The 12,003-nt window shown below is 40.7% G+C and overlaps 1 protein-coding gene across 4 annotated transcripts in view; it reads left to right on the top strand.

Moving 5' to 3' along the window:
- Nucleotides 1–12,003, top strand: part of LOC112141432 (kinesin-like protein KIF6) — a 192,261-nt gene that overhangs the window by 25,538 nt on the left and 154,720 nt on the right. For all 4 annotated transcript variants that reach the window (XM_036210768.1, XM_036210770.1, XM_036210767.1 and 1 more), the window contains 2 exons: nt 4,348–4,495; nt 5,346–5,455. In XM_036210768.1, the coding sequence (XP_036066661.1) occupies nt 4,348–4,495; nt 5,346–5,455 (258 nt within the window). The remainder of the gene's footprint in view (nt 1–4,347; nt 4,496–5,345; nt 5,456–12,003) is intronic.

Genomic DNA, 12,003 nt, shown 5'->3' with positions numbered 1-12,003 from the left:
AGGACTGCTTCAACTCAAGATTCGATGCTGATTTACAGTAACACTGTTTTTATCTCCCATGCGGCTTTTTGCTTGCACGGAGAAAAATGAGCAGACCGCGTCTGCGAAACAAGTTAATGGACAGTAGGCTATTTTACAGACAAACCTCCGACTTACGGCCTGTCTGCACGGCGGGGGTGCAGATCTGCCCCTGCGGGTCAAACCTAAAAGCACTCAGCTTGTGAGCTGAGGACATGCAGCCAAGCAATGCAGTTACTCCCAAACACAAGTTTCACTTGTTTCCTGGTAAACCGCTACAGCTGAACAAAGTGCATTTACGCACTTACGTAAGACATATGAGTCTTAACAAAGAAACATCCACACGCAAATAAATTTACGGGGTGAGATCCGGCCGGATGAATCTGCACCACGGGATGCTGAAAGTCAGTTTTTGTTCCCCTGGAACGCGCAGGCGGACCAATCTGAACTTTCGGGACAGATTTCCAAAATACAGGAACCCGCTGAATTTCTTCTAATCTTCCCAAGGCCTTTCAAAGTAATAAGCGCTCTTCCTGAGTAGCGCGGATGCATGCAAATAAACAACTGTTCTGATACTGCAGAAATCAGCTCAGCTTCAACAATTCTTAAGTTTTAACGCTGCTCCTCCAGCGGCACAAACTTAAATGATTTCCAAGTTTTAACACTGTTTTTCACACAGCGGTACAAACTTAAAGTTCTTTTGTTTAGTCTTAAGAAGGAAGGTAAAGAAAAGTCTCCGTAATTTCATTCAGACTAAGATTGATGCTATGCACACACACAACTGCTCCACTCAAATGAATTTGTAGTTTTGAGATAAAGTTAAGATCTCAAAATTCTCTTTTCCGTGGTAATGTTTTGCAAAGCCTCACACGGGGCACCATATAAATGATGTAGCGTTCCAGGGGGGTGAATAAGAAATATTCAATCCTAAAGTTGGTTGAAAAATACAAATTTTATTAAACTGAAATTTAATAAAATTATCATCGGGGCACCACCTTCGTAATGAAGGAAAATATTACTCATTAATGACCAGCCGCTACCTCTAATCAATAACGTAATAATTAATCATTCTCTCAACTTTAGCGTAATTGTCTTTACCCTTGAAGGGACTTTAACACAAAGAAGAAAAAATATTGATATTTGAACAACGACGTCCTTTTTAATATTTATTGAGTAACATGAGGTTAAACAAGCAGAAATGCTGGACGTAAAAGCATGGAAAGCAATGAGCAATATAGCTTTAAATAATAACTAGAAATAGATAAATGAGAAGAAAAGACACACAATATTGAGGTGAGAAATGCTAAATGTGTGGATGCGTTAGTGTGTGTTGTGCATAAAAAGGTGTTGTTACTGATCTGAGAATAAGCTATCCTTAAAAGGAGGAATTAAAAACGGGGCAAAGATGTTACTTTTGCAAAAATAGTTAATCTTTGTTCTAACCACCAGCAGTTGACTGTATGAGCGAAGTTCGACTTCTCACCAAGCGGTCTGGAGATCTGGGTCTGCTCTGCCAGGAAGGGTGGTTGATCCCGTTCAGGCCAGGTGTAGAAGCAAAGGGAACCTGCGGTTCTGCTGGTTCTGCTCCGTTCAGTCACTTAGCTTCTGGGGTGGTCGAATGATTTCTCTATTCCGTTTTGTGACCAAAAAGTATAAGTCGCAAAGCTGGCCGGACAATGAAACTTATCGAATGGTCTAGCATTAAAAATCAGTTTAAAAATAAAAGCATCAAAAATTGGTAAAAATGTTGGAATCAGTCTATGAAATAAACGGGAGACAAAAATGTTGAAAAGGAAGAAAGCGCGCGAAAAAAAACGTGATCTTAAGACTGGAAGAACTCAAATGTTTCTGTTCTGTTCCGGTTTTGGCTTCTGGCTTATCAGCCCTGGCTTAGAGAGGCGTGTTGTTGAGCCTGTGAAGCCTTAAGAAGGTGCTGAGAAGGTCCAAGAAGCCGCCTGAGAGGGCCCGCTCTGGCCTGGGCGCCAGGGTTTTCAATTTGGGAGGCATGGCCAGAATCGCCCAATCTGTGAGGATTTGAGGCGTTTTACGATTGGAGGTAATTTGCATGTCCCAATGAGCTCTGGCTATGCAAATATCAGGGGCGTAACTTTACTCTGGTCTCTGGATGTGTTTATTCTTAATGCTGAATTAACAACAAAAGGGGTTTCTATCAAACACAGTTTGGACACCCTATATGTGTGTGTGAATCCTGTATGTGGCACATAAAACGCTTCCCAAAGTCCACATAAACACAGAAAATGAATTCTCCAAGCTTTGACGGTTACACAATGATTATTTCATAGATTTTACCCTCAAAGTAGTTGTGAATCTTCTTCTGTTGATTACACACATGTAATAATAGGAAATTTCTTGGAGCTGTGGAGAGTTGTTTTACATGTTAGATCCAATTAACAAAAGTCCTGTGTTTTAAAACATAAGAAAAGTTACAAAAGGTCACGTGTTTCAAACAAAGGACTCTGAGTGTCTGTCGGGAATGCTTGCAGACTCTCCAGGGAGTCAGCCTGCTGGAACCAAAGCTCTTTTGAAGATGACAGGCTGAAGTTAACCAGCGTTTGGAATGCAAAATAGTCAGGGTTCTGGCCCGGTTTAATGACTTACATCCGAGTGTGAGATAAGGGTTTCAGACAACTTTATGGCCCCTTTGCTGGAAGGGGAACTCTGTTATCTTGAAAAAGGCACTCCATGTAAAAGTTGGGTGACCAAATGGTCAACACAGGTCATCACAGTTGTTTCCAAGGGTGGAATGCTACACCTGACAGCTCTAAAATGGACCTGAAGGTAAGAGATGGTAATATGTATGAAGAGACTGAGTGAACCAAACCAGGCTGTAATGTTAAGATAAATGTAAGGATAGATTGTATAAAACATTGGTAAAAAAAAATGCAATAATTGATTGATGGAGCTGTAATTTGCGAAGTTTACGGAGAAAAAAAGACGTTGTTGACATTTGGAGAATATGTTTTCAGTGTTGAGTTGAAAGGTGAGTTTGCCATCGATTATGATGTTCCATGCAACAGGGTCAGTATTGCATCATCCACACCCCTGTGCGGCTGGTATGCAAACTGCAGTGGGTCGGAGTTCACCACAACATCTGCCTGCAGCTGGGCCATGACGAGCCTCTCAAAGCTCTTCATGACCAGCAACTTCAGGGCTACAGGTCGGTAGTTGGTGGTGGGGTTGCTTTTCTTTGCCACCGTGCATATGATGGAGGACTTCTAGATGGAGGGGGTGGTGTGTTCAGCCAACGACCGGTTAGAGAGTGCACAGAGGACTGACTGCTACAGACCTTCAGCAGGCGCCCACAGATCTGATCCAGGCCAGGGGCCTTGCTGGTTTTCATCTGTCTCAGGGTGAGCTCCACGTCTGCAGGCAGCAGCTGCAGATTAGCAGAGGTCTGGATCATGGATGTGAGCTCTGCAGAAAGCTCCTCCCTCTCCTGAGTGTGGTTATGCTGATCAAACCTTCAATAAAAGTCATTAAGATCCTCTGCCATCCGAGTGCACATGTCAGCAGGAAGTTCAGATGATGAGGAGGATGAGAGGAACCAGCCAGTGTTTTGATTCCTCGCCATGCACCCTTGGCTTTTCCCATCCTAAAAAGCCTCTCCACCTTTTCTTTATATGCCCTTTGGGCAGACTTAATTTCTTTATTTAGTCTGTTTTGGATGAGTTTCCCTTCGACTTGGTTACCTGAGTTAAATGCTATTTTCTTTTCATTCAATGTAGATTTGAGTGATTTGGTTATCCATGTGATATCATGAGAAGCAGCCAGACCCCAATGACACAAAGACAAAGTGTATTGCTGATTTATAGCTCCTGCAGATATTTTTTCCTCATAGCTCAATGTGTCAATAACTTTAGTTACATGTTTGAATATTATTTTCAGGATCATTAGTTGAAATGAAGTGAAATGAAGCTTTATTTGTCATGTGCAGTATCAATGCTGTTCAATAGTGCAATGAAATGCTTGGGATGGAAAGCCAGTGAACTCAACAATTTTTCCTTGTACATATAATAGTATATGTATAGTTGTATATAATTATATGGCATTCTTTCTTATAACTGGGGCAAGAACTTTTTGAACTCCCGCAAAATACATCAAACTCAAAAGTCATTAGACTTTTCAAATGCAAGTAATAGTTTTCTTTAAAAAAAGATTATTTACAGATGTTTAATGTTCAGACAGTCAAGGAAGGAGAGAAATTAACATCTTGCCTTGATGACAAAAACTAATATTGAAATGTTGAAGAAAGTAATTACAATGGCTGAACTGCTGAAATAATGAGGTAACTGCTTTTGTCTGTTGCAGTGTGCTGGCTGGCTTTAATGGCACCATATTTGCATATGGTCAGACAGGGAGTGGGAAGACCTTCACAATCACAGGAGGAGCAGAGCACTACACCGATCGTGGCATTATTCCTCGCACCCTATCCTACCTGTTTGAACGCTTCAGCCAGGTTATCACACTCATGATTTGTTATGTACTTGCAGATTCACTGATCAGACGTACAATTTATGACCACTGGCAGGTAAAGGGAATAAACTGAGTATATCCTTTTTATGATTTGACAGAGGACGCATTTTAATAACTAAATTCTTATAGGTATTGTTACTTGCAAAAACTAGAATAACAGTTTTTTTTTTTTGCTGACTCTTCCTTAATTCTTCAACAAAAATTATGGTAAGTGATAGAGAAAGGTGGCCTGGATATTTCAAATTTTCTTTTAGATTACCATGTCTATTGGGTGCACCTGGAAACCCCTGGGATTAGTATTCACTATGAGAAGGATACTAGCTAGTGGATGCATAGAGGTGCTTTGGGCAGTTAGCAAACATCCAAAATCCTTATTTTTAAAAACTTAATAAACATAGTTGTCTGATTATTTCAGCATATTTTAGTCATCCGACTGAGTACCAACTTAAGCTAATGTGGGCAAACACAGGTGGGGCCACCACAGAAGCTGCAGACAAAACCAAGTGGGGCCCACATTTTCTGCCCACTTTAAACCCTCGTGCTTTCTCATGGGGTCCAGATGACCCCACCCTTAAATTGATGTGTGATCCCTCCCATGACCAAGGTGGACAGGATTTTATGTCTGCCACCGACACCAGTGGAGATAATAAATCCTTGAAAAAAATCAGCTCCGTGAGCTGTCTTGTGGGGTCCAGATGACCCTACTTTTAATATAACATGCCTAGGGTAGCACAATGGTTACATGAGGAAAGAATGCAATTACAAAGTGAAAAAGGTCAGCATTACCACTTTGCAGTGATTTCAGTTTTTGATAAAACTTGTTTGGCTTACAGGACAGCAGCACTGTGTATACCACACATATATCTTACCTGGAGATCTACAATGAAGTGGGATATGACCTGTTGGATCCGCGTCATGAGGCTTCTCGACTTGAGGACTTGCCGTCAGTGAACTTTTTTTCTAACATTTCTTTGTTTTCTTCTTGCGTCACTTATGTGTTTACTACCAGATTCATCAAAATTGCTTTCAACATGTAGTTTCGTCGGGCTTCAGAGCTAACTAGTCAGCCCTAAGCCTGGTTTAGGGGTAGTCACTGAAATATGTTAACTATTGTGCTTACAGGCGCACTAGAAGCTGCTGACTGTCTAGATGACATTGTTAGCCAGCAGTGGGTGCGGTCAGTCAAAGGCCACACTCTATAACAAGTTGCTGGAATCAGTCGAGGAAATATTCTTTGGTGTCAATCTGCTTTTATTTTGCTTTTCTCTGTTTTTTTCTCTATCTATCACAGTGGTAACAAATTAAAATTTCAATGGGTCCACTTATGAACATTTTCTTCATATTAAGGTCCACTCTGGACATTTGAATTTCATTTCAGTAATACTAATTTTTGTGTTCAAATTAAGATAACAGCAAACAGGGACAACTTCAGGCCTGCATTACATGAAACATAAATATTTATTAATTATAAAAATAATAAAATACCCCAAAAGGTTCTTTGTCCCAAAAAATGCAAACAGTTACAAGTTTTTACTTTCCCTTTCACATTTTCTTTCCTGCTGTCTTAACAGTAAAAGCAACATTAACATTTTTAAACAACTAGAGAAGCAATGGCATTCATTCTTTCATTAAACATCACATCTGTCAGGAGTCAGATTTCTGTCTCCCCATCTGGTAACCAGGTGGAGCCGTCTCCAGAGTACTAAACTCACTACACCTCCCAGCAGCCCCAGCGCACTAGTGTTGTGGATCGTTGCTTAGGTGGCGTTCCGATTCGATTCACGATTCAAGCTCAAAGATTCACGAATCGAACCACGATTCTTAGTTTTTATTATAATGTTTATTGCTATGTGTATGTCTATTTACTGGATGGATGAAAATTTAAATTATTTGTATTTAATCATCATTTACACCTTGATTTAGAGCAGGAGATCAAAATGAACAAAACTGATTAAAAAATCACAAAGATTCAGATAGAAAGAAATTTTGTCATTTTAAACCTTTTTTTGTCAATCTTCTGGTTCAGCAGTAACATAAACAACATAAAATGATACAATTACTGATGTTTTGGATCATTTAACAGAAAAACCTGAAAATGTTCTCCACAGTTTTCTATCCTCAAAGTTCTTCAATATTTTACGTGCTAAGTATTAAATATTGGTGTAGAGCCCTTATGAAAAAAAGTCTTTTTTTTCGCAGGAGAATCAGCTGATTCACATTGATTACATCCGCCTTTCAGCAGTGCCAGGTTGCGTTTCTTCAGAGTAAGCTGGAGTTTCGTTTGCGTCAAATGTTGAAGAGTTACCATAACTACATTAATCTGCATTTCAGAGCAAAAATACATCGTTCCCAGGTAAAATTTTGATTATATTTTGGTACAATTTACTACATTTATAAATATTGCGAATCAGCGATCTTGGACGTCCCTCTGTTGTCATCTTCTTTTTTCTCTAAAGTCTCCTTTTTTTACCCCCCCCCCCTCCTTTTTTCCCATCCGGTCCAACAAAAACAAAACATAATCAATACAAATAAAGTTTAGCAATAAATACAACAGGGGTTTATAATCAATAAATCCCTGTTGTGACAGTAAAATCTGCCCAACACTAGAGGCTCTCAGCCTGTATCTGTTTGTTCAGCTGTAAATGAGTAAATGATAAGCAACATACAATTAGAAGGTATAATAGATTTCAGAGATTCACATTCTTTTTTTCTCTTAGTGGAAGAAATGTGCATGTGACCTCTCTGTCAGCAGTTTGAAAAGGGTTTAAATGTGGTTAATCCATTCTCATGCACAAGATGTTCATCTGTGAGGCTGGACCGGTGCTTGTTTTTGTCATTATTCATTACAGAGAATGCTGACTCACAGTTATAAATAGATCCAAACATAGTCATGATGTACAGAGCTACTTTCATTAGATCAGGGTAAGCAGCCTCAGGCACAATTTTTTGCCAAAAACTAACATGATAATAACATAAATAATAGTAATAATAATATTTTTTATTATAATAATAATAAAAATAATAAATAATCCTAATCAAAAAAATCAAATAATGAAAGAGTACCCTTTCAAATTTTCTGATGAGGAATGGAGTCCTGATCACAAAAGAAGGTGTCTTCCCAGGGTGAAGCTGTCAAATCATCAACTTGAAGTCAACGTAAAGAAGTTTGTCTCTGTCCTTTTGGATCTGTTCCGTCACGCTTGGGAAGTGTATCCACTATTCTTGAAGATCGACTTTTGGACATTTCGAGCTTTTTCTGGAAGAAGCGCATGGCTGCCATCAAATCAGATATTAGTTTGTTTGGTCCCTGAAGCTTCAAGTTGAGCTCATTAAGGTTTACTGTGATGTTGACCAAAAATGCCACCATGTCCCTTTTGTGCTCATCTTCCAAAAACATTAGGAACTCAGTGGCTCTCTGGCTGCTCAGCTGTTGGAAAAACATTTTTATTTCTTCTTGAATGGATCAAAAGTCGTCTTCTTCACCTTTTGGCTTATCAGATGTTGGGGTTGCCACAGCGTAACAGCACCTACTGTTTTGCAGCAGGGATTTGGCAGAGATTTTAAGCCGGATGCCCTTCCTGACGCAACCCTGTACTTGAAGGCAGCAGCGTCAAGGGTCTTGCCTAAGGACCCAATCTGGATGGAGATCAGTGGACACCCCAGGGATTGAACCCACGGCTCCTGCATGCAATCCCAATACTTAGCTCAATGAGCCATCCAGCCGCCCTTGAATAGATCAAAAGTGAGCTAAAGTATTTCCTTCACTCAGCCATCTAACGTTGTGCAGCAGGAGGTCATTTGCATTTGCCTCAACTTCTCTTCAAAACTCAAGAGACAGTGTTGGTGGGAGGATAAGGCTCGCAGGAAGTTGATAGCTTTTACCATGGTGCCCATTACTTTGCTAAACTCTCCCTTTAGAGAGCCACAGAGAAGAATTTGGTAGATAATACAGTGGTATGCAATGAGATCTCGGTTATCTTCTCTCATCCGTACTACAGCCCCCCTCCCCCACCCCCCCTTTTCCTACCATGGCTGGAGCCCCATCTGTGGTGACCAAGATCACCTTTTTTGGATCAACACCCCTCTCTTTCAGAATCTCCCTAATAGCCTAATATATGTCTTCTCCTCTTGCGTCCGTCCCAAGCAGCCTCATAGCCAGTAAGTCTTCACGCATTTCTTTGGTTTGTTTGCGAAAAAAATCTCACATAGACCAAAAGTTGAGCACTATCTGTGGCATCTGTGGACTCATCAATGGCCAAAGAAATGCATTATGCGCTCTTCAAAGCTTCCTCAAGCTGTGACAGCACATCACCTGCTAATATTTCAGATTTTCTGATTGAAGGGATTTGTTTAATTTTGTCAGTTAGTTTGTCTTTTCGCCTGCCTTCCAGGAGTGTCTCCGCAGCAGCACTCAAGCACTCTTTCACAAACGCCACATCACTGAATGATTTTTGTTATGTTGCCACACAATCCGCAGTGCACACTCATGCACACTCATGCACACATTGGTGTGCAGAAAAAGTGTGTGTGATGAGTCAGGTTTATCGCTCATATTGGACTCTAAAGCCTTGTTTCAACTGAGTAGGACAGAGCACAGGCAAGACAAAAACGGCGTCAAAAGGCAGGCAATGGCCCAAAACACAAAGGCGAGGCAGAGAAGCGAGTAAACAGGCGTGGGTCAAAAACCATGGAGAATCAAACAAGGAAAAACTGCTCACATTGATGGGTACACAAGGGCGCAAAAGAAAAGTAAAAGAGGGGAGTTTAGAGAAAGGAGAAGATGGTAGCAGAGGATAGTAACATCATAAAACAACCAGATATAAATGACAATCTGAAATGGACGGGGCCTGTCTACACACACACTCAGTTGTTACAAATATACATGTTGGCTAAAGTAGGCTTCACATATAAACTAGTTAAAATGTACACAATACAACACACACACTTCAACATATAAACCCACATATGTAAAGCCTTTCATTCTGTCACACATACTATTAGTTCAAAGGTGAGCTGACAGGTGAGAGTGCCCGGCCATCCCCACACCAAGACCCCCCACCGAGACAGCAGACAGGCAACCCCCCCACACACACACACACACAAACGCTACCGGGGTTGCAGAGGGACCTGCCCGTCGACAATCCCACCAAGCACCCAGACCAGTGCACGGGGGACCGCCACAGAACAGAGGCCCCCCAGGCCAAATTCAAATTAATTTTATTTATTGAGCACTTTTCATATAAATAAATACATCTCAAAGTGCTGAACATAAAGAAACAAGCATCACAATAAAAAACATCCTCTTGATAAAAGACCAAAAAAACCCTTATATCAATGCATATAGTGTGCAAGTATACAAGTGCACCTACAGACATATATTAGAAAAGATAAAATATGAGTAAAAAATAAAAATAGAAAGAGAGAACCCTGAAGATGCTGTCAGCACCAACCTCCTGTCAGCTGGTCATCTACTTCCTTGCTTGGGTCAAAGCAAGCAGAACCCCGCAACCCACAGCCTCCCACCAGCCAAGGAGAAATCCGGGCTAGGGAACAATGGGTGCAAGCAGGGCCATGTCCCGTGGGCCCGAAAGCAGATGACACAGCCAAGTATGAGAAGACACTAGTTTAAAAGCAAATATTAAGTAAAAGAAACAAGTCAATAAATTAATTAAATTAAAATAAAATAAAATAAAGAAAATAATAATAATGATTAAAAAATAATAATTCATAAAAACAGGTAAGAAAAGATACCATATATAAAATTATAAATAGCACAATAAAATATATATACACATATACACACATACTAAAAGCTAGTTAGCTAAAAGCCAACCTAAAAAGATGAGTTTTGAGGTTTTTCTTAAAAGCCTCCACAGTTGATGAGGTCCTCACCTCCTCAGGCAGGCTGTTCTGCAGGTGAGGCCCGCAGTGCTTGAACGAGGCCTCGCCATGGGTTTTTGTTCGCACTCTAGGCAATTTTAGCAGGCCTGCACCTAAAGACCTGAGGGCTCTTTGGAGGCTCATAGACTAAAAGTAACTTGGACAGATAAGAAGGTCCAAGACCACTAATACTCTTATAAACTAATAAAAGAATCTTAAAATTGATCCTGAAGCTGACAGGGAGCCCGTGCAGGGACTTTAAAATCGATGTAATGTGCTCCCTTTTTCTGGCTTTGGTCAAAAGGGGTGCAGCTGCGGTCTGGACCAGCTGTAGCCGATTAATTGTGTTTTTCTTTACACCAGAGAGGAGTGCATTACAGTAATCTAATCTAGATGTTATAAAAGCATAAATTAAAATTTCAGCACTGGCTCTGGAGAGAAAGGGTCTGACTCGGGAAATATTACACAGGTGATAGAAAGCAGTCTTAATCACCTGGTTTGTATGTGCTTCAAAGCTAAGATCTGCATCTATAATTACACTGAGATTTCTAGCTTTGTCACATACAACCACATTTTTGGCAGACAGATAAAATTGGACCCTCTCTCTTTCAGCGTGCGGACCGATGACTAAAACTTCAGTTTTGTCTTGATTGAGCTGCAGAAAGTTCTCTCCCATCCATCTTTGTATATCTAAAATGTAGTTAAAAATGTCATCCATGGGTCTTATGTCATCAGGACAGACGACTACATATAGTTGAGTGTCATCTGCATAACTATGGAAACTTACGCCATGCCTTCTGATGACGTCACCAAATGGAATCATGTAGAGGTCAAAAAGTGTTGGACCCATTGTTTGCTAATAAAGTTATTAAAAAAAAAAAGTGTTGGACCCAGATATGGCGTTATTTTTGTTCCAAAAGTCTACACAGAAATAAAACATCTCCGCGAACGTATCACACATTCCTCGCGGACATTGCAGACCCTCGCGAGCGCTTCTGCCCCTCTCCCGAGGAGAAAAATGCCTCGCACGCGCCAGAGTGTGTTTCTCGCAAGAGCATAAAAAGTGCTCGATGCGCTCGTGAGCTCGCCCCTCGTGCCCGGATGATGCTCGCATGCCAGCAGAACTTCAGTGACCGCGCGTGCGCGCAACGTTTTGGCTTGTGCGCTCACGGAGTCTATTTCTACGCGCGAGTGAAAGACGACTTTTGACACATGGGGGCGGAGACAGAGGGGCTGCGTTGGCTCTCTTCTGATTGGCCTATTTTGTACACTGCAAGTTTACGTTTGCCCAGTAGATGGCAGTAATGCACCTCAACGCTGTGTGTCATCTGCTATTAAACCAGACAAGAAGAAGTTTACTTTTGCAGAGGAGCACGGCTTCCGTGGCGGAACATTGTCCTAACAATGGCTGCAGGTACTGCAGTTGAAGATATGCAAGTAAGTTTAAGTTTAAGTTTAAGTTTATTAAATTTATATGGCGCCTTAAAATGACCTCAGTCAAACAAGGCGCCGCACATTAAAAATTCAAAGAACAATAAAATCATGGCTAAAAAGTTAAAAACAGATAAAAATAGAAATAAATTACATTACATAAAATACATAAAAAGACCA

The sequence above is a fragment of the Oryzias melastigma genome, unplaced genomic scaffold, assembly GCF_002922805.2.
Source record: "Oryzias melastigma strain HK-1 unplaced genomic scaffold, ASM292280v2 sc00232, whole genome shotgun sequence".
Lineage (NCBI taxonomy): Eukaryota > Metazoa > Chordata > Actinopteri > Beloniformes > Adrianichthyidae > Oryzias > Oryzias melastigma.
The sequence above is the reverse complement of the archived record's forward strand: the minus strand, read 5'-3'. Positions and strand labels throughout refer to the sequence as shown.